Here is a 25,637-nt window from a genome sequence, read left to right as displayed (position 1 = left end):
TATATTTTTGGAGGAGAAGCTGACAAGAGCGGCCTGCAACAACTACATTGATAATAGCACAAACCAGCAAGTGATGTTAACATACTAATATCTCTTAATATCTCTAATATCTCCACCAGAGAGTCTACTGTAGTTTGAGGTGAAAAGTTCACCTATCACTAGGTCTTTGAATATAACATGGCTGGGAATACAAAGCCTGTAACATGTAGCTATATACTTGATATAATGAGTTATTAAATTGCAAATGTGAAATGAAAGGTTAAATGTTACCCAACATATAACAACAACTATTTTCAAAACAGCGTTGTGCTCATATGAATCAACAGGTCTGTGAATATACTGTTGAGTTATGTAACTCCTGCTGTGCTGTTGTGATTTGACATTAGCTATTTATATCTCCTTTGAGTCGTCTGTCAAACTGAATGCATGATTATATTTAATTTCATTTATTTTTTAACAAGACCTCCTCATTGAACTTGACTGTTGCTGTTGTTAGTTCTTCCACATCAGTTGACTGTCACTGTTATAGCTGTAACATTATTATATGTAGTGCCCTGCATAAGTAATGGGACAGTCAAGCAATGTTTTTTTCTTTTGGCTCTATACTCCAAAAGTTTGGATTTGAAATCAAACAATAACTATGAGGTTAAAGTAGAGATGCTTTTATTTGAGTTTATTTGCGCTCATATTGGTTTCACCATTTAGAAATTACAACACTTTTTATACATAGTCCCCCTATTTCAGGGCGCCAAAAGAAATGGGACAATTGGCCTTTGGAGGTTTGCCTTTGGAATCTGCTATTGGTGTCTGTCAACATGTGAAAACAAAGAGACTTCAATGAAAGTCAAGAAAGCCATTAAATATCAAAAATATCGGAAACATAGCCAAAAACTTAGGCTTGCCAAAATCAAGTTTGTAACATTATTAAAAATAAGAAATAAAGCACTGGTGAGCTCAGCAATCGCAAAAGTATTCTGTATGTATATGGGCATGTATAGCTGCCACTAGAACTGGCTAACTTAATTGATGAAACCTGCCGGCAGCACCAGAACGTATTCTGAAGTGTACAGAAAGGTCTTGTCTGCATGAGAGCAAGCAAATGCCTCCACATGCATTGGATGGCGCTTCATCATACAGTAAGACAATGACACAAAGCATACTGCCATAGCAACTAGGGAGTTTTTCAGGGCCAAAAAAAGGAAAATTCTTGACTGGCGAAGTCAGATTTTAGGCAAAAATACCTCAAAACAAACAACAACTGAAGACAGCTGCAGTAGAGGCCTGGCAGAGCATCACCAGAGAATATACCCAGCATCTGGTGAGGTCAATGGGTCGCAGACTTCAGGCATGCAAAGGATTGTCAACCAAATACGAAACATGAGTGCTTCATTTGGATATTATATGAATCTGTCCCATTACTTTTGGTGCCCTGAAATAGGGGGACTATGTATAAAAAGTGTTGTCATTTCTAAATGGTGAAACCTGAGCTGAGAATCTATACTTTAGAGCATAGAGCCAAAAGAAGAACAAATGCTTCACTGTCCCATGACTTACACAGGCCACTGTATATTAAACTCTTATGAAGTTGTGCTGCTGCAGTGAATGCGACGCCTCTGAAAACAGAACCAACGCCCCTGACTTAAATGCCAAGAAGACCTTCTGGCGAAACAAGGACTGCTTACAAGAGGATCTCTTCCCTAAATACATCCTTTCCAGTTGCCCAAAATTCCTCCCTCTTGGTACATTTTGTACTCCGTCTTTCTTTCCATCTTTTACCCTGTTCGACATTGCAGAGTGCCGCTTGGGCATCGGTTGTTCAGGACACAAAGGCCTCTTTGACAGTAGTCCTGTGAAAAATAACTTTTATGCCCGTTTGTTTGCTTTTCTTTTTGCTGGCCAGTCTCCCTGCAGTTGGCCCCTCCTGCCTGCAATGGATTTGCCCTGTACCTCATAAACATTTAAAAAAAGAGCCTCCTTCCCATGACTCCAAAACCACCTCAAAGCTTGGCATGGTTGAGTCTGGAGGGAAACTGCGCAGTAAAACTCAGCACATGCATGTGTCATCAGCTCTACAATGCTGCTGAGCAGAAGTGTGTGTGTGTGTGTGTGTGTGTGTGTGTGTGTTTGTGTTTGTGTTTGTGTTTGTGTTTGTGTTTGTGTGTGTGTGTGTGTGTGTGTGTGTGTGTGTGTGTGTGTGTGTGTGTGTGTGTGCTTCCTCGTGCCCCCCCTCTTCAAAGCCTTTTTCTATATTGCCCTCATCCTTTGTTTTACTAACAGAGACAATAGCGTGTGTTTGCTTTACCATGTACGCCTTAATTAGTTAATTGACTCCGCCATCCACTTAATTTGTGCAAATGAGCGCACTGTGATTGGGTGTTTAGGCCTGCTGAGTTGAATCTCTGGGTAGAGCAACTAGGAGATTGGCTTAATTTGAGTCACGGTTGCCTTTGTTGTTTGCATCCCCCAATGTCAATGCTATTATTGAGAGCTTTCTATAAGGGAGAGCCTTCTGGACCAAATGGCTTCTCCCAGTATGTTTCGTAGTGACATTCTGATCGTTACAACAGACTCCTTACACAATCTGACTAGAGGGCTGTGAATCTTAATCAAAATTAATCAATCTTGGCACACACACACACACACACACACACACACAATGAGATCACACTCAGCAAAGATCAAGGTATGGTTGACCTGGTTGGTTATTGCCAACAACTTGTTGTTGTTGCTGTTGTATTTATTGATGTGTCTCTGTAAGCACACTTCAACATGCTATCAATTTACACTTACATAATTTCTAGTCCCTTTTTATTTATTAAAAACAAATCCCTGCCCCAACCCTCCCCTAATTGGAGGACATGAAAAGAGAAAAATGATTATACTTCTACTTATTGTACAGATATTTATCATTTCATGGTAAGGTGCAAAAAATACTTACACACATATAGTCCATGAGCCAGACCCTTATATTTTGGCCATTAGTACCATTTGGACGTTTTTGGAAGGTCTATGCCCCTAGAGTTGGAAAATGTTTGATAGTGTGAGATATGTAATGTGTGACATTGCATCATTCATAGCTTTCTGCGTGTTATGTCTTTCATCCTTCCATCCCATCATCGATTTCCACCTCTGTCACAGAATCTCAATAAAACATGGTTTTACTCATAGAAATAACATCAAATCATATATAATTTATATTCTTTGTTGTTATTAGCATACTATCCACACTGTAGCTACTTACTAGGCCTATAAGGCCAATATCAAATTGCAGTACAAGACACGTTATTATTAGGCTACAGTGTTGCTAGCTGCAGTAGTGTCCATCAAGTTCAGGTTGGGTATTTTTGGGAAGCAATGTGATATCGGTCCTTAATTGGCTAGCAGTGCATAATGATCTAGCTTCACTGCACAAACAGCGAGCTGAGAACAAAGTGTAGTCAGCTAATTATCATATTGGTTTTAACTTTGCCTTGGTTACCGGATATTACACATATTGCTTTGCATTGGCAGCTAGTGTCCTGGACGTAGCCATGTTGTTATTGTTGTTGATGCAGAGGCTGTGTGTGTGTGTGTGTGTGTGTGTGTGTGTGTGTGTGTGTGTGTGTGTGTGTGTGTGTGTGTGTGTGTGTGTGTGTGTGTGTGTGTGTGTGAGATAGAGAGAGAGAGAGAGAGAGTTATCATTAGGCTGAAGTCAAGCCAAACGAAATCGACAGCTTCATGGTAGCTAGCTGCATAATATTTTGGGTAGCATCGACCTCCAATTACATGCAGCTGACAGGGGTAGTTGTCATAGAAACATATTAGTTATCCTGCAGCTGGTACTGTAGATTTGGCAGTCCATTCGGTCCCATGGATTAGCAATTAGTTCAAGTGACTGCAAGTTTTTTACTTCTTACATAGTTTTGGAATTAACATAACATTAATCATTTGAAAACAAAAACGTTAGTCTATGAATGGTGGGATATGAAAGAATAGGCGTAGTTTGTAGTTGCTAGTTTAAGAGTCTCTTGCTTTTCACTCCATGATTACAGTATTTCTCAATGCCAGTAAGTAGAAGATGGAAGGGAGTACTGGTTGACACAGTGGGTGGCATGTTCTTTCCATGCTCTTCCAAATTCATCCTCATGGACAAAGTCTGAAGAACAATAACTGGATCTTGTTCGGAACTGAATGGCTAGTAAAATAAAACTCTTTACAAGGATCTGCTAATAATCTTGCCGTGCTTTCAGAATCGTTCTGGTGTAAATGTTTCTTGTACAGCATACAGTGCTTGTTCAGCAATATCATACTTAAACAAAGAAAAATGTAACATTGTACTTGTAACCTTTTATCTTGAGGGTCATGGTAAAGGAATAGCTTACCTCATTTGTTGAAGAGTAGTGCATAATTTGCAGCAGCCCACAGCAAGTCATGTGATGCACTATTTGGCAGGTAAAAGGGGGCACATCTTGCGCATGTTGATGATGTCACAAGGGCACACAATGGTCTGTTGATGATGTCACAAGGGCACACAATGGTCTGTTGATGATGTCACAAGGGCACACGATGGTGTGTTGATGATGTCATAAGGACACACATTGGTCATGTTGATGATGTCACAAGGGCACACGATGGTCTGATTAGTTGGCAGACTTGTTGGTCCAGGGTCCATAATAAAGATGATCCAGGAACGCACCCTACTTGGTGAAACCATGTAATGCCATTGGATACAGCACTGTTGGTTGATGTTCAAAGGAGATAGCTGGATTAGACAACAGCTGCCGAGCAGACCGGAGTAATCAATCTAGTTTAGCAACACAAACAGAGGAGATTTATTTCTGCCTAGTTCATATGGAATCACAACAGAAAAAGATGAGGTTGTGTTTTTTTCATTCTTGGCTTTCCACAGAGCTTTTGCATACTGTTTATGATGACAGTTTTGGGGTCAGTAAATGTTGCAGGAGGGCTGAGAAGCAGTGTTGATCATGAGCCATATAGCAGTTAGCAGCACCATGTTAACCAGGAAAAACTTCTGGCTCTACGTACAATATACCTATAAAGTCCTTTCTGAACCATGAGTGGGCTGTCAACAAGGCCATAGAGACTATGGTGGATGCATAACCAGGTCAGCCCTCTTACAGCTCAGCTCAGCTTAATTCAGTAGTAGTCGTAGTAAGGGAATAAGGGTAGTGTGAATAAGGTGTAGTGTGAATAAGGATATAATGTAGTGTGAATAAGGGTATAATGAAGGAGGGCAAACCAATGAGAACCCTGTCCATGCCAGCTGATATTTCAAGCCTTTGCTAATCATTAGCACATAGGGTGCAGTATGGCAGCTTCACACATACACAGGCCTGGCACTCTTTAGCTAAGACTACTTCTGATCTCAGATAATTCCATACCTGCATTCCCCTGCTCAGCTGTCTACAGCCTGTCCATTTCTTATAATCTCAAACCAGGTTATATTATGCTGTACATACATTTATGGTCAGGATGCGATGTGTAAGGGAGCAACAAGAACAAGAAGCAAAACACTGATTTGTATTGAGCAGAGCCCTACATTGTGGTAATATAGATGTATATCAGGTAATATAGAGGTCTAACAGATGTTACCCTCGAGTACAGTATGAGCCGACCCACTATGAGAGGAAGAACAGTGTAGGAACAGCCTCTTGACAAGACTCTTGAAGAGTCTTGTAACCCCCATCATTTATTTTGGATGAGGGGGATTTTTTCTTACGTCATAAAAAACACTAATACTTGAACAAATACCCTATTTTCGAAGTCTGATGTCTGTAACTTGGCTTTTTCCAACTCAAAGCTGTGCTTAAAATCTGTGCTTAAAATGTAACTTAATAAATCTTCTCCAAAGCCACTTTGTGGATCTGCTTGAATATTGAGTATACATATATCTATGGACAAAGGTCTTTTCATGTAAAATGTTTCATTGAGTTGAACTCATACTGTACCCCTGACCATATGTGCCAAATTTTACAACTCTAAGTCAAACAGATCAAGAGATAAATAAAAACATTGCACCATGTTGGACAGATGTTATAAACGTCATCCTCGTTCATGGTTTGAAAGCTCCAATGACAGTGTTCATGAGCCCTCATGAATGTCTGGCATGTGCAATTCCACTCCTCACTGATGCATTCTCCTTGTATCTAAATAAAGGATCATCGTGTTGAGTACCATGAAATCAAATGTTCGCTCATTAAGTATCAAAGCACTTCTGTGTCTTTCTAACAGCAAGTCTCTCTAGCATGTGCACCCACGAATGCATTGAAATCTATTTGGAATGTTAAGATAGCTTGCAAATTGGTTCCTTGTGTTGTTTGTTGTTGGTAAATTATGCTTAAGTGAAATGTTTTCACATCTTTGAGGAAAATCATTTCAAGAATGCAGCTGTGTGACAAGCCAAAAACCCCAAGGTATGTTGACAACAACATATTAAAGGTTTGCGATCATATGCGATCATTATTGCTAACTTATTGTTAAAAAATACATTTGTTCATGTCTTTCACATCTCTCCTTATCTCCTCTCAACTGTTCAAGACGCCATACCGTGAGAGGACTTTGTCAACCCTTTTTTTATCAAATCCTACCCAAGACCTTTCCAGAAAGCATGTTGCCAGCCCAAGAGATCATCCAGATCTGTGAAATATTCCAAAACCTAATCCCTGAGATTCATGATTGCTATATCCTGTCTGGTGGAATTTGATTCCCCAAGAGGTACAGTACTACTACTGTAGACATGTGCATGTGTGGACCATGTGGATCATATTGTATATTCTCACACATATTGACATTTCAGAATTCTGCAAGGACAGTTTGCTTACTTAGAGGGTAAGCACCGGTGAGCACATCTGCAGATCGTTTTGGTTTTGGTCTGGCCTACTGAAAGAGGCCCCATTCCGTTTTCTCCTCATTTGTTGTATATGCACACAGTGTATTATTTTCATTTTAATGGGGCAAAGGAAGAACGGAAAAAGGTTCATCTTTGCAGATGGAGGTTCCTCCTTAATAACTAGCAGGCAATCATAAAATGGATGAACCTCCTATTTTCAAAAGGTTGAATTATTTTATAAGGCCAAACATTCTGAGAATGTAGTGGCGAACCAAACATTATGTAACTTTCCAAGGGGTGGTGTTTGTCTAGGAATATTTCAGGGAACAATGATGATTGCGTATGAATAATCTCTGCCTGTCCCATCATATAATGGTCGAAACCTCTTCAATCATCTGTCTTATTATTACTAACTCCTCTTCTTATTATCACTAACTCATACAATATGGATGCTTATTTGTCAAGTAATATGCAGTATCTGTTAGCTTTCAGGGAAGTGATGGGACAATTGGCTTGAAAAGTGATTCTGGTTCGTCAGGTGTGTTCACATCATTTGTGCAGTCATAAGAGAGCTCTCAATATCTAGTATTGATTCTAGGCTTTGCGTTTGGCTTTGGAGTCTACTATTGGTGTCTGTCAACATGAGGACCAAGGCAACATCAATGAAAGTCAGGGAAGCCATTATGAGGCTGTAATATCAGAAACATAGCCAAAACCTTAAACCTACCAAAATCAACATTTTGGAACATCATTCAAACGAAAGCACTGGTGAGCTCAGCAATTGCAAACTTGGTAAGCCAAGGAAGACTTCTACAGTGGGTGACGGAAGAATGCTTACGATAATTAATAAAACCCCCAAAACAACAGTCCCACAGATCAGGAACACTCTCAGGAGGTAGGCATGAATGTGTCCGCAGTCAACAACTGAACAAGGCTTCACTGCAAGGTGCAAACTACTAGTTATCCTCAAAATGGATAGTCAGGTTTCAGTTTGCTAAAAAGTACCTACAAAGCCTGCAGAGGTCTGGAAAAAGGTATTGTGGACAGATAAGATGAATATTATCATGGACCAGAGTGCAAGTGGAATGTTTGAAGAATAAAGCATCTGGCCAAGATTTACAGTATACCACTGTGAAACATGATGGAGGGGCTATTATGGTTTGGGCATGTATAGCTGCCACTTGACCTGGCTAACTTGTCTTAATTGATAATGTAACTGCTGACGGCAGCAGCAGAAATATTCTGAAGTGTAAAGAAACATCTTGTCTTCTCGCAAAATGCTCCAAATTTCATTCAGAAATTATCATCATACAGTGAGACAATGACCCAAAACAGGGCCAAAAACTGCTAAGGTCTTGACCGGCCATTTTAATCTTCAGATTTAATTTCCTGATGATATGATTTTGGGCAAAAAGATCTCAAAACAAACATCAACTGAAGATTGCAGAAGGTCACAAGCCTGGCAGAGCATCACCAAAGCATCTGGTGGGGTCATTGAGTGACAGACTTCAGGTAGTTATTGCATGCAAAGGATTGTCTACCAAATACTAGACATGAGTGCCTTATTTGGACATTATAATGTATCAATCTGCCCCATTACATTAATATATATTACCCCGAAATAGGGGAACAATGTATTCAAAGTGTTTCTAAATGGTGAAACCAATATGTACACAAATACCCTCAAATAAAAGCTGAGAATCTGTACTTCACCCTCATACTAATTGTTTGATTTCAAATCCAAACCTTTGGAGTATTAAGAAAAAATGCTTCACTGTCCCATTACTTATGCAGAGCACTGTATATCAAGGGAGGCTAGTGGAGGTAGAAATAAGCTGATGAAGTTAGAACACAACTTTTTGATACCATTCTTAATTCCATTCCAGGCATTACAATGAGCCCATCGTCGGATTTCTACCGTGTGTGTGTGTGTGTGTGTGTGTGTGTGTGTGTGTGTGTGTGTGTGTGTGTGTGTGTCTGTGTCTGTGTCTGTGTCTGTGTCTGTGTCTGTGTCTGTGTCTGTGTCTGTGTCTGTGTGTCTGTGTGTGTGTGTGTGTGTGTGTGAGATTTGTTGTATGGAGATAAACCAAACCATGTGACTTCTCCAAGGTCTGTTATACTGGGAGAAGGACATGCAGCGGGTATACAGTGAGTGTGTGTTATACATTAGCAGTGATATGGAAAGCAAAGAAGGTGAACGAAAGAACAATTGTTCCCCGGGGGCACATATCTGTCAAAGCATCATCATCATGACATATTATCAGCCTAAAGCTACAAAGATAGAAGACATCCTAGAATGCCTGTTATACACATGGAGCATTGATGAGTGGATCTATTCGTTTGAATGAAGAACAGATATAGTTGTGAAATCAATACTTATATATAGTACCAGATGTATTCATTAGACGACAATGCAATGTACGTACTTGCCCAACATGAGGGGAATAAACAGTGTTGTTTAATGTACATAAGGTATGCATTCAATGTTATGAGAACCATTTATTCTGTAGGCTATCATAGTGTTCTCTAATGATGCTTATCCATACTGCCATAATCGCTAACACACAACAATCTTATCTCATCCAAGGTAGTAACCAATATTTTCTTTTTATGGACCGATATGAAACAAACAAACCTCAGCAAACCCCTTTCTCATCTCCTATCTGTATCCAAGCTCAGAGTAGCAGCATTGATTTTAGGTGAAGAAGTCTCAATGGGGTATTTGCCTTCAGTGGTGAATAGCTGAGACATTCTTCTTTTTCCTCAGCTCTCAGCAACCAAATCTCTCAGCCAGGTTCATAGTCTTCCTCCGCCCATTCACTCTGTGTGTGTCAGCGCTACGCTCCACCAAATGAGCATTCATCATCAACTGACAGCAATGTCAATATTCTTTGCCTGAAGTGTGCAAAAAAAAGAATGTTGGTCATAAATCTAAATGAAGCCGTAGAGCTGACGCCATTGTATGTAAAACTTTGTTCATCAACGTGTGGATAACAAGTCCCTCTGCAATGGGAGACACCAACGTTATGCGTAAAGAAGCTGTTCTGAGGTCCCCCTGCCAATGCGGGGCAATCAGGAGAAATATAGACCGTGTGTCCTCACTCTGTTCAGTGGGAGAAATTAGGCCTACAGGATGGAATGCGTAAAGGAGTGCGCCTGGTTACTGGTGAGCCATACTTTATCGCAAAAGACAGAAGGCAATGCGCGTTGTCCTGTGATGCGTAACGATCTACGGTGGCTATGACATGACGTCTCCACATCTCTTTCCCTGTAATTATGCATCTGACATCACAACTCTGCATGAGAGGACTCTCCCCATGAGGCAGCCTCTAAGCAGGCAGGAGGGGTCACTCCACCGCTGTAGCGCCATTAGGCACAAAGATCCAGAGTGTTATGGAATTCTCGCATGAGAAGGAGTCCAAGCGGGACTACCACTATCAGGAGGCTATGTGCCCAACACTCTCTGCAAAGCTGGCTCTCCCCCCCAGATCCCCAACAAGGTTTGTCCCTTGGGTCGGTGTGAGCAAGCTTTTGGCACGATTTATCCAGAAACCTAGAACAAGCAGGTATGACACCACGAGTGCTGTGTGCTCTGTGTTGCCTGAACCGAGGTGACCGCACATATTAACCAATCGTCGATGTAAGTGAGGACTCTCAAGCCCTTTTCCCGAAGGAAGGCTATGGCTGCTTCGGCACACTTCGTGAATGTCCACCGGGACAGAGACAGACCAAATGGTAAGGTTAGATATTCCGAAGTCGTGCCCTGCAAGGTGAATCTCAGAAATCGCCTGTGTGCTGGATAAATTCAGATGTGGAAATGCTCAAAACATACATTTCTTGTGCTCGACCGTAGCCCCTAGGACCAGGGAGTCACATAGCTCCTTTGCGCTGCCAAGTAGACAGAGAGGAAGGCTGTGGCGTTAATGGAGTGCGTTGCCGGGTAGCGGCTCTGTACATCTTGTCATAGGCGGCAGCATTGAAGCACTCGGGCTTCAGGGTGGTCATGGTGGAGGAGGAACTCGTCATCTTGGGGTTGAGGTACTCAGCCAAGGAGGTCTCCACAGGAGGGAGGCAGTTCCAGCCCACTGACTCCGCATCACTCATATCTATGACAATGGTGGTGGAGAGGGGCTTTAACCCACGTAGACTGAACCAATGATAGGCAATCTGGGAAGCCAGACATACACATACGCGTGGATGGAGGCTCTTCTGCAGTCAGCAATGGGCTCCTCACAACCTTCACTCATTAGGACCACAGGTTACCTGGCAGCTCAACTTCTTTTGACAAAGCTGGCTCTCCACCCCAGATCCCCGACCTCACATTGGGAGCAAACTCACAAAATAAAAGATAAGAGAAGTCCTCACGTGTGTCACGTCAAGGCAAATGGGAGACACAAGATGAAAATCCAATCACTCAGTTTCCCTGCCTGCCGGATTACTGGCCCACTGTGGCGTACGGAGAGGTTGCTATTGATGAATGATTGCTGTGGAGGCCGGAAGGCTTCTCCTCTGGGAGTTCTCACATGTTTAAACCATTAACTTGGATGTGGCATGGGGGTTTAGGTCCAACTAGGGATTGGTTGGGAATGACATTCGGATTTGATAAATATATCTTCAATATCATGTGATTTAGAGCTGGAGTTGCAGTGGGATGAATGTAGGTGGTGGAACTTTCGGTGTCCTAAGATGGACACACAAACACACACACACACACACACCCCAATGCAACATCTGTAACTAAGGGCACTAAGGAACTTGTTACCAGGTTCAAATAATTCAAATGATAAACTTCCCTTTATAGTAAATCCAAATGCTGTTGCATTTCTTGTCATCCACATTTTAAACAAGTTTTGAGTTTGTGAATCAAATTTTCATAACATTCATAACACAAAGTCTTTCTGACTTATTTCTGGCTTATCATTGAAACCTGACTACTACTTGGATAGATTAATTATGGCCCTTATGGTTCTCTGTTTGTCTAAAAATGGTAACAGAACAAATCTGCACTTATCAGCGAGAGATACTGCAGCATGGGTAGGCCTAGATTCCAGAAAGAGTGAGAGTGTGGCTGAGAACCTGGTTCGGATTAATCACTGAGTTGGTTTTCTCTGCGTCAATGACTGACTACCGACCTACATTTTCCCATTGCAAATGATACTATCCTTTCTCAGACAGAGCTCAAAATCTTTACAAACAAACTCAGGCACTCAGTGGAAAGAGAAAATGTATGAATAAAAAGTTGGGGGGAGACCATTAGAGCACAGTTTAAGTTGTTTCACAGTGTTCTCAGTTTTTCCAAGCGGCTGTGTTTATTTTGGGCTGAGATTGGTAGGGAGAGAAGGAGGAGGCGGTGGTGGGGGTTAGAGGTGGGGCAGGGTGGGGTGGGTGCTGTTCATTTCTACCAAAATGAGAAGCAGCCAGCGAAAGCAGGGTGGGTCCCCCCAAACAGTAGCGTCATGGAAACGGTGGTGGTGGTGAGTGGTGAGTGGCATACAGAGCTCAGTTGAGGGGTGGGGTGACCCAACCAGGAGGCTTAGAATGAGGGGGGGGGGGGGGTAAGAAAAGTGTCTGGTAAAGCATTTAATGGTGCGCAAGATGGGGGCACTGGATTAGGGAGGGGTGGGTTGAATTGCGTAGGGGAAGGCCAGGGGGCAGTGGAGAGAAGGGGGGGGTAGGCGGGGGAGTCCTTACAGGGTCAGACGTACATAATGTGCCTTCAGCTGGTCTCCATTTAGGTAGCTAATATCGCACTCTGATCTCAAACACATTGACTTTACAGGGTCTCTCTGCTGCCTCTGCACACACACAGCACTGGTCTGGGGCCTGCCTGAGGTATAGGAAGGGGCCCCAACTTTCCCACTTCCCTCAAATTCCCCCCCTACCCTATTCAGCTTCCCCAGTTCCCCTGTCTGCTGCACAGCACACAAAGGACCCAGTTGAGAGGAGCTATTTGGGAATCGGGTCTTAACTCTTAAACTCTCCTGTGTTGACATTCAAGAGAGTGATTTATGATAATGATCTTCTACTGACTGAAGTGTTTTCCACTCCATTGAAAAGCCAATGTCACGCTGATAATTAGCAGTGGCGTGACTGATGTCTGTGCTCATGCTCATAACTGGAGTCATAAGAGTGAGCATGAATACTGAAGGACGCCTTTGAAATGTCAGTCGTTAGCTTTGAGTCAGGGTAAAGGGGCAGTGCTACAGGTGTATCAGTAGAGGTGATAGATGTGTTGTATGGTGATAAAAGGTTCAGGACAGGTTCAGGACAGATTTGTCCTGTCCATGTCCTCAGACATCCTGTGACGCCATCCTCTGTCTGAGTCCTCAGGAGTCAGTTTATTGGTGTGTTATGGTCCCTCCACCATGACTTCCTTTACATCACGCAGAGGAAAAACAGTCATGTTTGCATAAACAATCACTTGTTGGTTCATTTTGTGTGTGTATGTGTGTGTGTGTGTGTGCTTGACGACAGAGGGGGTGGGGTGGGCTTAAGAAGGGGAGCGGGGGGGGGGGGGTTAGTCCTCTGATGTCACGGGGGATTATTTAAACAGAATCCACCCGCGGGGAACTTGGAGGTTGATGGCTTCCGTAGCTCCTCTTGGGCTGACAGAGGCGTCCTTTGTACTGCCTGGTCATAAACCAGGCCAAGGCCCAGAGCTGGTACAATGCTCCTGTTGAGGTCTCTGTTTTTGTTACAATACTGCTAGGTGAGTGAGATCATCCATCCAGAGCTTCGTATGACGACTGCTATTAGTCGTTTTTGGGGGTGTGATGAACCCTTGACCAAACTGTGAAGTTGTCATCTTGCTTATTGGAATGGAACATACAGGGCTCCCATTGTGTAAACAATGTTTACATTTTGACTAGAGAGTTACATCAGTCCTTTTAATTCCCGAATAAGGAGAGAATGCCATATTCTATGATTTGCGCTTGGTATATTTGCACTGTATTCCCAATGTTCTCTCCTGCACTGAGCTATGGCAAATTTAACATGAAACTGAACCACAACCCTAACAAATAATATTTTTTCTGGCAACCATACATATAGGGGCATCTGAGTGTGGGAGGGATCCTGGTGAGTTTTGAGAACATACATTTGACATAAAGAAAGGCTCTGTAATTTTTGTTTCTCTCATGATACAAGTTGCAGGAAACTGTGTGGTCCAAGACTGTATCGCCCCTCACTTCTCACCTTCCCTGATCCCCTTAGTTTCCTGTTCAGGCATAAGGTCTGGCATAAGCTTTAACGATTTGAATCCAATGATAAACTGTAGCAGGCAAAACAGCAGCCGAGGCCACGATGTGCACCACTGGAATGTGTTACAAATGCCATCTGCCTGCAACAAATTCCTCTACCAAAACAAAGTTGAACTGAAATAAGTCCAACAGATATGTATACTTGTCTGCAATACGGGATGTTTTTCTCTCTATTTTTGGTGAGAGATAATTTTTCCAAGCCATCTTTTCCTTTGGCAACCAAACCCAGACAACAGAGACTCTTTCTTGAATATAGCGCTTCACCTCCACTTCTCTGTGTTTCCTACCTGTTTTCTCTCTTGTTAATTTTTACAGTTGAACTTACACTGCAGTGTTATCCTTCCTTTTGCAGTTGAAAGGGTCATCATTTTTCAAACCCAGCCAACAGTCCCAAACTCGAGATGTAAGTGCATGTTTTGCAAAGGGGAGCTAAAAAGTGTTCATTATTACCAGTGAGGCGGCTGCTCACTGAGGAGAGATCTAGGTCTCAGTATTTATCTTTTGTGCCTTTTTGCCCGTGGTGGCTTTGGCGAGTCTCAAAGGGTAGATGGGAATTTGAAAGTGAGGCTAAAGCGTTGTTATGTTTGCTTTTACAATACCCGGGTCCAGTCTGAGAAACAGCTCCACAATGACTGTAAAAAGTGTGTCCCTGGTGACTTTTCAAAAGAGGCCTTGGGAGCCTTATAAAACACCACAGCAGAGGGTTGTTGAGTTGTGCCTCAGCTTGCCCCTGAGAACAGCACTTAAACAGCAGTTTCCTATACAACCCCTGCATTCACAGACCAAAGCTAATAATGTTCCAGAGCTGAAGTGGCACCGTTAGGTCTGTAACTGTGTTGTGCTACTGTGTTTGGTTCCCTTAAAGAGCTGCTAGCTTGCTGGGCTGAGAATGTCAAAGAATACAGTGTAGGTGTTGCAATAATGACTGATTGAAAACAAAGAAATGTCCATTGAATGCAAGAGGCACCATGTCTTGTTGAAAAGGTTTGTGTTGTTGTCAGCGCCAGTTATCCACCACCTACATTGCTGATGTCACTGGTCCCTCAGAGCAGTCAAAACAAAACCAACATTGATTGGTTAAGTAGTTACTAGTCCCTGGTAGGCAAACAATGTTGAATTGGGCAGGCGTACACGACTGACAAATTGCTATGTTGCAGCAAATGTATATTGATCCACAACCAGACAGTTTACTCGCTGCCAGAGGATGTTTAATTGGTCATGTATATAATATCACCCATTCTGAAGCACTATTGAACTGTTCACCGCCACCATAACAGCAAAACTGATGTTTATTGTATACATGATTGTCATTGACCTTTTAATAGACTCAGTCATAACTCAAAAGGTATAGATAGATTGGTTGTCATGGTAATTAACATGTTCTCATACAGTAAAATGTCATCACAACCATACATAGCTCCGTTCTATATCACTGAATAGTAGCACATCACTCTTCACATCATTATACCCAGACTGCACTGCACTGGTGTGGTCTGTAGGCACAACCCAACAAGGGAAACAAATGACCAACATGACCTCTATATATAGACCAACCAACCCTAGTTTCACCGCTGTTACGCAAGTAGATGGTTTGTTTGGCAAATCAGTGGCTGCCAGTCTCTGTTGCCATGGCGAAAGGCACATGAAGAAACATAGTTTCCATTACATTTATATAGATACGCATAATGATGAGACATACAGTTCATTCATGATGAGGATTGTGACTAGGAATCTGCTAATATTAAATTAGGACCACACAAACTAAATTATGATACGCGAGTAAACATGTCTGTTTCTGTACAATTTTAACATATCTGTTTCTGTAAAAAAAAAAAAAAAAAAAAAATCAATGCAGTAATTAAACGTTGATTTTACTGATCCACTAGTCTTAGTTGTCAATCAAACTTAGTGGAATCAGGTTAGGGTTAGGGTTAGGGCTGTTGCTGCTTGGCTTGAGCCAAAATGGGCATCCACATCAGCCCTCCAGGAACTGACTTTACTTAAAGCATGCATTCATAGCACATTATAAGACTTGTTGTAAGCATGTTTGACTGCATTATAATGAGTTTTAGACCCCAGGCTGCAGATGAGGAGACAGGGACATGGTCCTCAGCATAGACTAGGCCTGTTCTTCTTGCACAGCGCCTGTAGATGCACAGAAACCACTTTGAATTGCCAAGGAATCTGAATCATCTCCCAGCCAAGTCACAAGGACACAGAGTAGTCCAAATGTCTCCAAGCTTCCGCACTTGCATTGCAGTCAATCCTTCCCTCTCCTTCCTCATGAGTTTTCCGGACATGTGTTGGGGAGATAGAAGCATAAAGAGGAGGGATAGGAGGGGGAGGAAAGAGGATGAGACAAGGGGGAAATTCATTCACTGCTTTTGAGAAAGAGAGACATGCATTCTCAGTTTCCTTCGAGCACTATAAATACCACCTCAGTCAGTCATCAAATTATAGCCATCTGCATTGGCTGGTGCTCAGGATACTGCCCCATGCACAATAACGCAGTGTTAGGCAGGGTGTGGTGACTAAGAGGGGGATCAGAACTGTCTTCAGATCCAGCACACTCAAAGTTGTGATAAACATACACACATACTCAGACAGACACGTGAGACCGAACCTCACAGCCACTATACAACTCAAGCCTTCTGTCCACTCTTGAGGAGCAAGAGTCATAATTCAAAGTTAATGGGATCGACAAGGTCTACATTTCACTTTCCCTCTTCTTTTTTTTTAAGTAGCACCACGTTTTACAAATCCTATCCGGTAACACTCTCTACGAGGCACACACATATTTAGGCAATAAGGCACGCAAGGCCGTGCTTTGTCATGAATAAAGTCGCAGCTGAGGGGCGTTGTTAGAGTGCAATTCCGGTGTTGTTAAACTGTAATGTATGGTAAACAGGTAAAACGTGTCATAGCTGTTGCTTTATCAGGGAATAAAGCACGGCTTCGAACGCTTCTCGGCCAATCATAATGCTTGTTCTGATCAAACCGTTCGTATAAAACACATTATAGGTATGACACCTTATGATGTCTTCATGATATGTAATAATATAATAATATCTTTAGCCACAGCACAGCATCACTGCCTAGGTCTAAGAGGTGGATGACCTCCTGTGAATAGGCTAGTTGTGAGGGCAGTCAGCCAATAAAGCAGAAAAGTGCAATAGAATATTTTACATGTTGGGCCCCCCATCCCCCAGATACCCCACTCCCCAACCGCCAAATCCTTTTTACTCTGTTCACAACCTTCAGAGGAATTAATGGAATCCAGGTACACTCTACTGCGAGTAGGGCCATTGTATCTTTTTATGAAAAGTGCTCCTTTCCTTACAGCCTGCCTCGGCAAGCTAGACATGCACCAGAAAATCCCCAGGCAGAATTGTTTGGCATCCCTTACTCCTTCAGTATTTTATTCTCTTTCTCTGTGAGCAATCCAACAAAAGCTCAGACTTAAGAACCATAAAGCTTATTGTTATTTTATTTGTTAATTCAAAGGCCAAATGCGAAATGGTTAGGCTACTTCCTGCATTAGCATTGCCATGCTGTGACATAATGATAATTGAGGCCATACAACTCATGAATGATAAAGTTGGTCAAACTTTTTTTTTAAGTTCTTGCTGCACATCATCATCATCATCATCCTCTGCTCTACCTGTAACCTACTATCTGCCTAAACTGATCAGTTTACTGACAAACATCATTAAATATTGTTCATTTAGCTATAGTGTGGATGTAGGGTTGGTGTTTTTATAATGAGCACCAAACTAGTGCAAAGTGCTACATTTAGTCTATGAGGGCTGCGTAGGCAACACAATAATATCAGACTCGTGCAGGAAGGTTTTCACGAGCCGCTCGTTGACACAGATTACAAACAATGGTGCAATATTCTCCGAACCGCCTCATTGTTACAATGTTTCAATATTGTCTGAGACGCCTTGTTAAAACTGTAGAAAACAGTGGGATAGAGTAGCTTGCCTGAGTGGGTATTGAACTCATGACCTTCCACTTACAAACCGGCCACTCTAGCTACAGCACCAACAGAGTTAACTCCCTTGGTGGGGCTGCTAACAGGACATACATAGGGTTATTACAATACTTTTCAATATTCGCGGATATTGGGTAGTTGGGCAGTGGGCACATTAATTGAGGAATGAGGAAAATCTCTGAATGATGAATCAGTTAGAGACAATATGACCCAAAATACATTTGACAAGGTGACATGTAGCCTAAAATTGGTTTGAGTTTACTACATGAAATTCCGCATGGCTCTTATTTTAACCTCCATGTGGGTCCAGCCCAATGTAACCCCTGGTAAACATGAGACAATCATGGTGGCTGAAGATGGCATAGCTGATAGTGATTACTATAACTTACTTGTCATACGTACTGGTTAGGATAATTGTCCCCGTGTATCTTTCAACATTGGGAGCTACCTACAATGTGTATCATGACTGCTAGAGTGTGAACATGAACGTGCCTTTGGTTCTGTGTTGAGACAGTTAGTAAACTGTCTTTGTTCATGAAAGAGCAACCTTGGCACCTGCCATCATGTGCACTGTGTGATCACCAATGCCCCAAGCGAGACGATAAAAGCTTTACTTTGGTGTTTTCTGGCATCAAACCGACCATCTTCTTTTAGCTTAGTTACATATGTTTGCAACTCTTTTGTTTTGCAATATTTGTTGCCGATGTGGTTTGGATGGGATCATTGCCAGGATGAGAAAGCACAGGCCAAACATACCCTTTTGTGGTTGCAGTTGGCAGTATAGTGTTAATATTTATATAAAACAGATACAGACAACCACTCAACCACACACACACACACACACACAGACACACACACATTAAGTCTACTGAATAAATATTTTGACCTTTTATAGTAACAATAATGAATCTGAACAAATGCATTTTGTGCAGTGCAAAGTACTGTGATCATATCTGTCTCTTTTGGTGATGTTGCACCTTTGATTCTCACTGCTCTGTTGCTGGCTTTCTATGTGCTCTGCAATTTTTTTCGTCCTTGTTCTCAAGTGCTGACATTGTTGGCCGTTCCTCACAGCTATCTTCCAGCCAGTCACTCCAGCTTGACCCCTGACCCCTGAGAAGGCTTGTGGGTGGGTCACCAAAATCCCCTTTCTATATCTCTTGGCTCGGGCCTTGGAAAAGCCTGCAGTGGAAATGGGGGCCTTGGAGGTCCTCCAGTTTAATTTAGGAGCAAAAGCAAGGGGAAATAATTGACTTCCTCTGGTTGACATCCTCCCTGTTGAGTGGTTTACATTTTGGAGCTGGGGATTCAGAGAGCGTGGTCCGAGGCAGGTGGCTGAATTTGCATAACGTTGGAAAGGAGAGCATGAGCCTGGGAAATCCTTACAGCCAAAGAGTCGCTTCCAAAAAACCTTTCTCAGGGTAATGACTGATGTCTCAGTGAGAGAATCCCTTTGAGGCTATGTGAGCACCTCTTCAGAGAGCAGCAGCTGCATGAGGCCTGATAATGTACAGTTTTAATCCACAGAGAGCTTGTGTGTCTTTACTGTGTATGTCCATCTGTACTGTAACAATAGACCAGAGGAAAGCTTTTCTAATTAATACTCTGCAATTCAACAACGCAGATGCTGTGGTATAAGGATGAATTTGAATTAGAGTACAGCATAGCTTCAGTGTGAGTTGCAGCTAGACTAATGCAAAGAACTAAAGTGAGTGTTCATTTCACCATGCCATGTGGTGGTACCATGGATCTATAGATGTATTGATCTTTCAGTAAACAAATACAGCAGTGATCTTTGTATAATAGTGAGCTATAATTTTAGCACACTATATATTTCAATATGCAATATAGTTTATTAGGTTTTCATATAGTGTGCTAAAATTATAGCTTACTATTATGCAAAAAATACATTAAACCAAATACTTTCATTGACTATTCAAGGAAAATATCATAATGTTTTTGTTTTTAACGCTCCACAGCATCCTACTTTGGGGACAGTTTCTGCAGGATACAGTCCATCCAAGATGTCTCCTCCTTTCATCTGTCGTTGCAGTTTAAGACTGGTCGACGGAGCGGGTTGCTTCTGCTGGCAGCAGGGATGCAGGACTACCTGTTCCTGGAACTCCAAAATGGGAAATTACAGGTCAGTAGGAGACATGTCTGTCTAAATGGGTTAATATCACAATGTACTATCAAACAGGGTCTCAACCTGGTGGTTAAAAAATGCTTACACAAGGAATAATCCACGATAACTTGCATGGCTTAGTTATGTTGTTAATTTTAATAAAAATGTAGAAACAGCGTTTAGTTGAAATTATTATAGCAATTATTATATCCCTCTTTCTTTCATGTCCATCAAATTTCACTGTTACCTACAACTTCATGTCCCAAAATGAAATTAGCGCTCTTGGTCTTACAAGGAAAATGAGAGGCATATATTTGCATTCATCTTCAGTTGGCCTCAGAGCTCCCACAGAGGCTGATCCTCCCTGTCTTTCTTCTACCCCTCTCTCTCTCTCTACCCCCCTCTCTCTCTACCTCTCTCTCTGCAGCAGCTGCTAGGTGTATATATATTGATAAGGCACATTGTCCTCTTCCTCCAAAATTGCCCGGAGCCTTCATCGGAGTTCACAAAACTTGAGGCCAATGCCATGATGGCAGCACAAACATTTTTTTAACATAGCCATAAGACACATGCCAGTATGGGCAGGATCAGTAAAGTTTTCGCCGGAGCAGCAATGTGACATGTTGATGCATTGTGTCACGATTTGCTGATTTCACAGACGGACCACTTAGAAGTTAGATTACCATTCAAAAACAGATTTTTATCATTTATTGAACATAGACAACATGGTAACCATCAATCAATTGACTCCTGGGATGGATTTTTTAAGTATGTGATTATATGTTTGTAATATGTAATATGCATGTGATCAGGGCCACCCACAAAATAATGGTAGGCAATGTTTGTCTTCTCATGTATTGTGGTTTAATGGTACCATGATGAGGTGTTTTTTCAGATGGTTTATATATCACATCGGTCTATGCAGTTCTTCAATGGTCAATGGTCATTCAATGGTCATCAAAAATAACAAATGCTCTGAGAAGGAAATCTGAATAGTCCATGTCTTCAAAGTTCCCATGACAGTTACCATTAGACGGTACTCTGAAAACATTATAAATTGCTTCGCTTTGTTATCTTTACTAGCTGTCACTATAAAATGAGATTCTTGACATTTTAATTCCATAATTAATTGCTTGACAAAGTCTGTGAAGAACTAAATTAGCATCAGATGTGCTGTCATAAACATTCCGCAATTAGTGTACAAACAAAAAGGGAGCTGTCCAATGCATTTGCGATATAATTGAACTGAATGATGATGGAAGCAATGGAAAGCTAGTATGACCATATCAGTACTCTTCAATTGCCCCCTTTCCTCATACACTTTGTTTTATGGAAACTGATCTGAAATGACAAGGGAAAGCAATATGACTGCCTAACTTTGTTTTTTTTTTAGGGAGCCCTCCTCCCATTGAGTGGTTCATGTCATGGGCATTATGGTTCCATGATTGAAATCAGCAGCCTAGGTTAGATTTATGCCGCTTTAACTTCATCAGTCCAGTCCATCCAGATTTGTGTTCATGAAAGACAGGCTATCCTTTTAAGAATGTCGGCCTGCTGTATTTATATTAATATATATATAAACTAAATCACTGGGGAGTAATGCAGAGCTTTTTATTCTTTTCTAGGTGCGAATGGAAATGGGGGATGGTGAGAGGGTGCTGTCGTCATCTCCAGGGCTGCAGCTGAATAACCTTCTGGACCACAAAGTGTCTATCACACTAAAGGAGGCCAAACTGACCATGGTGATTGATGACCTCTTCTCCTCATTCCTCCCAGTACCTGACACACAAGAGGACCTCAACATTGACCTTGGGGTTTACCTGGGTGGCACGGGAGACCTAGATGCACCATACGTCAGAAATGCTATACCTCCATTCCGAGGCTGCATGACCAACGTCAAGTTGGAGTCCCAACAGTTTGATATTCTTGACAACGAGCCAACAGACTGCCATGACACCAAGGAATCCTGCAGCAGTGAGTTTGAGGCCGGCGACGGGGAGGCGACAAGTTTCATCAGCCCTGACTCTTTTGTGTCCTTCCCCACTTGGAGCAGGGCTACCGGGAGCGCACACACCTTAGAGTTTCTCATGAAGACCACCATCGAAGACGCACTACTTGCTTTTCATCCTGGTCGAGAATCTGATTTCATAGCGATCGGTGTTGTGGGTGGCTATCTCAAAGGGGTGGTGGACCTTGGCAGTGGGATGATGGTACTGAACAATCCCGTAGTGCAGCTGGATGACGATCAGTGGCACAGGATCAAAGTCCAGGTAGACCAGAGTGTGTTTGAGATACACGTGGACAGTCAGGCTGCCTCGCTCCCTCTAAGTGGCTCTGAGAGACTAGATTTGGTTGGAAATCTCTATTTGGGTGGGATTCAGAGCAAGATGAGGGATGTTTTTCGGGATGGATATCTGTCTCGTATGGAGGATGAAATAACATCTGAGTCCTTCATTGGGTGCATGGGAGAAATCAAGGTGAATCAAAAGGACAGAAGCCTGCAGGACGCTTTGGTCACAAAAGACGTTCATGTTAAATGTGAGGGAGAAGACTATGACTATTCAAGTTATTACTATGAGGCCACCACAACCACCGCCCCTGTTCGGATCCGATATGTGGACGTTGACCCTAATGAAAGACACTGCCACCCAACTGACGACATGCCAGAGGCATTTCGGAACATAACAAAACTCCTTGATGTCACCCCATTGCTTGTGCCTGAGGGTGGAGAAGCTATCCTCGATGTCAACAACCTAAGCCCCACGTTTGACCTAAACACTGTAGGACTCCGCCATTCTCAGATTATCTTTTCTCTTCAAAGCGATCCTTGGTATGGACTGCTGGATATGAACATCAACACCAGACGTACAAAAAAGTTCACTCTCCTGGATGTGGTCAATAAGAAGATCAAGTATCTCCATGACGGTAATGAAAAGTATGGGGATCAGATCCAGTTAGAAGTTGTTGCCCACAGTAACAGCATCCTGCCGGACTGTATGAAAAATCCACGCCAGTTTGTCCTTCCAGTTGAAATCATTCCTGTCAATGATATACCACAGCTAAGTGGAGGAGACATTTCAATCACAGAAGATGGCCGCACTCGCTTAAGTCCCAACCTTATCAAAATTGTAGATTCAGATACCCGCTGCGATGAACTGATTGTCACTGTGACCTCAGAACCTACCATAGAGGTGGGTTATTTAGAAAATGCCCTGCAACCAGGAAGGAGCATCAAAGAGTTCACCTGCAGACAGTTGAAAGATGGCAATATATATTTCGTCCACAGAGGTGGGAGTGGAGCAGGAATAACTCTACAAGTATCTGATGGACAATTGATAAGTCAATCAACCACTTTCAAATTGTCAGTTACACAGCCCCAAATGAGCCTTGTGACCAATACTGGTCTTTTTTTGTCACAGGGGAGCAACACTTCCATTGGGATAAAGAATCTAGCTGTTATTGCTACCCCTCGGAATGGAGACATTGTGTACAATGTAACACAAGCTCTGAGATTTGGAGAATTGCAGATTCTTAGAAGCAATAATTTGCTCAAACAAGTGACGTCTTTTCGGCAGTCTGATCTGGAGCAAGACCTGCTGAGATACATTAGCACAGATTCAAGTATCCAGGAGAATATTGTGGTTGATCACATTCAATTTGACGTCCACCTTGGACAGTTTTCCCTGTGGAACAACACTTTCTTGGTCAAGATCACACCGTCTCATGTTAAAATGGCCAAAATGGTTCCACTAGAGATGGAGGGAGGAGAGCCAAAGGCAATAAAACACACTGAGCTTGAGGCCGAGGTGAGGGGGAGAACTGTTGACTTAGAATCTCTGAGATACATCCTCCTGAAGGCCCCAATGCTGGGTACACTCCAGTTGCTTGGCAAAGACCTGGTTGAGGGGGACAGCTTCACCCAGCAGGACCTCTGGAATGCCCATGTCAGCTACAGAGTTTTGGTACATAGGGCCGTGGATAGCGAGGACCAGTTCCAATTCAGAATCTTTGCAGAGAATCAGTACTCCCCTGTGTACACCTACCCAATCAGCATCCTGGCTGATTCAGACGTACCTGTGTTAACCAATGAGAGACTGGTTGTTTTGGAGGGTGGGGAGAACATTCTGAACAAAGACTATCTCTGGGTTCAGACGCCCAGCTCAACAGATTTTGTGTACAAGATGACACAAGACCCCAAGCATGGTCATCTCATCAGGGAGTCCCCACCTGGGCAGCCCAGATTTGAGGGCGCAATCAGTGTGTTCAGCAACGAGGACCTCCATCTTGACAGGCTTATCTATAAACATGATGGCTCAGAGACTGGCAGCGATGAGTTCTATTTCCTGGCATTCAAGCAGACGCCAGGTAGCTCTAGCATCCAAACTGATGGTCAAGAAACCATGAGTGGTGTGTTTAGAATATTGATTCAGTCCAAGAACGATCACGTGCCTCTGCGTGTCGTGGATAAGACCTTCAACGTGGTCCGAAACGGACAGCGTTTGCTGACTACCGAAGACATACTTTTCAAGGATGATGACTCAGGCTTCAACGATACCCAGCTGGTCTACGTTCGCGTGGGAATTCTCTCAGGGAACATAGTATCGACCTCAGACCCCTCCCAGCCTCTCTTTCGTTTCACTCAAGCGGACCTGAGGGACAGAAATGTTCTCTTTATGCATCATGGAGCGGACCGTGAACGCTTCCAGCTTCAAGTGTCAGACGGTCTGCACAAGACTACTGCTCTGCTGCAGATCCAGGCGGGTGAGCCTTACCTCCGCGTGGTCAACAACACCATGGTTGTCATAGACCATGGCAACACCAAGACCCTCAATACCAGCCTGTTGAGTGCAGAGTCCAACATGGACATCCGAGATGCCAGTGAGATTAAGTACGAGGTGACGTCGCCTGCTAGTGACGGAAGGATCATTGTGAGTGGGATTGAGGCTTCCTGGTTCACCCAAGAGGATCTGCAAAAGGGTGTGGTGTCATATGAGCACAACGACCAGAGCCTGAGGTCCAAGGACTCTTTTGGCTTTATTGTGCGAGCTAAAGAATATTCAGAGGAGGGCATCTTTCGGATAAAAATATTCAAGCAAGGTTACCTATCCGAGCCTGAAGTCATTACCAACAAGGTCGTCATCTCTTACGAAGGAGAGCACACCGTGGTGGGCCAGGACCATCTAAAGGTATGTTTTCATTATTTTCCCTCCTACATGAAATAAATCAAGCTTTTAGTCCTTGGCTTTCATGTTTTCATCACGTTACCACTAACTGACTTAATAGACTAAAATTATGTTTATGAAGTTGTTTCACTATTACCCAAGCATGCACTCCCAACACATGTTTATTTATACATTTATTTTTGCTTATTTAGTCATGCCATCATAACTCTACAATTCCTTGACAGTGTTTACAGTATGTGTACATTTA

The 25,637-nt window shown here is 42.7% G+C and overlaps 1 protein-coding gene across 1 annotated transcript in view; it reads left to right on the top strand.

Annotated features, from left to right (window-relative positions):
- cspg4 (chondroitin sulfate proteoglycan 4) overlaps positions 1 to 25,637 on the top strand; it is a gene marked incomplete at its 5' end in the record, with an annotated part of 54,683 nt that overhangs the window by 13,589 nt on the left and 15,457 nt on the right. Inside the window, 2 exons of the mRNA XM_083665996.1 lie at positions 20,062 to 20,225; positions 21,833 to 25,393. Of these exons, the coding sequence (XP_083522122.1) occupies positions 20,062 to 20,225; positions 21,833 to 25,393 (3,725 nt within the window). The remainder of the gene's footprint in view (positions 1 to 20,061; positions 20,226 to 21,832; positions 25,394 to 25,637) is intronic.

Source organism: Argentina silus, assembly GCF_951799395.1.
Source record: "Argentina silus genome assembly, chromosome: 3".
NCBI lineage: Eukaryota > Metazoa > Chordata > Actinopteri > Argentiniformes > Argentinidae > Argentina > Argentina silus.
This window is presented reverse-complemented; position numbering and strand designations above follow the sequence as displayed.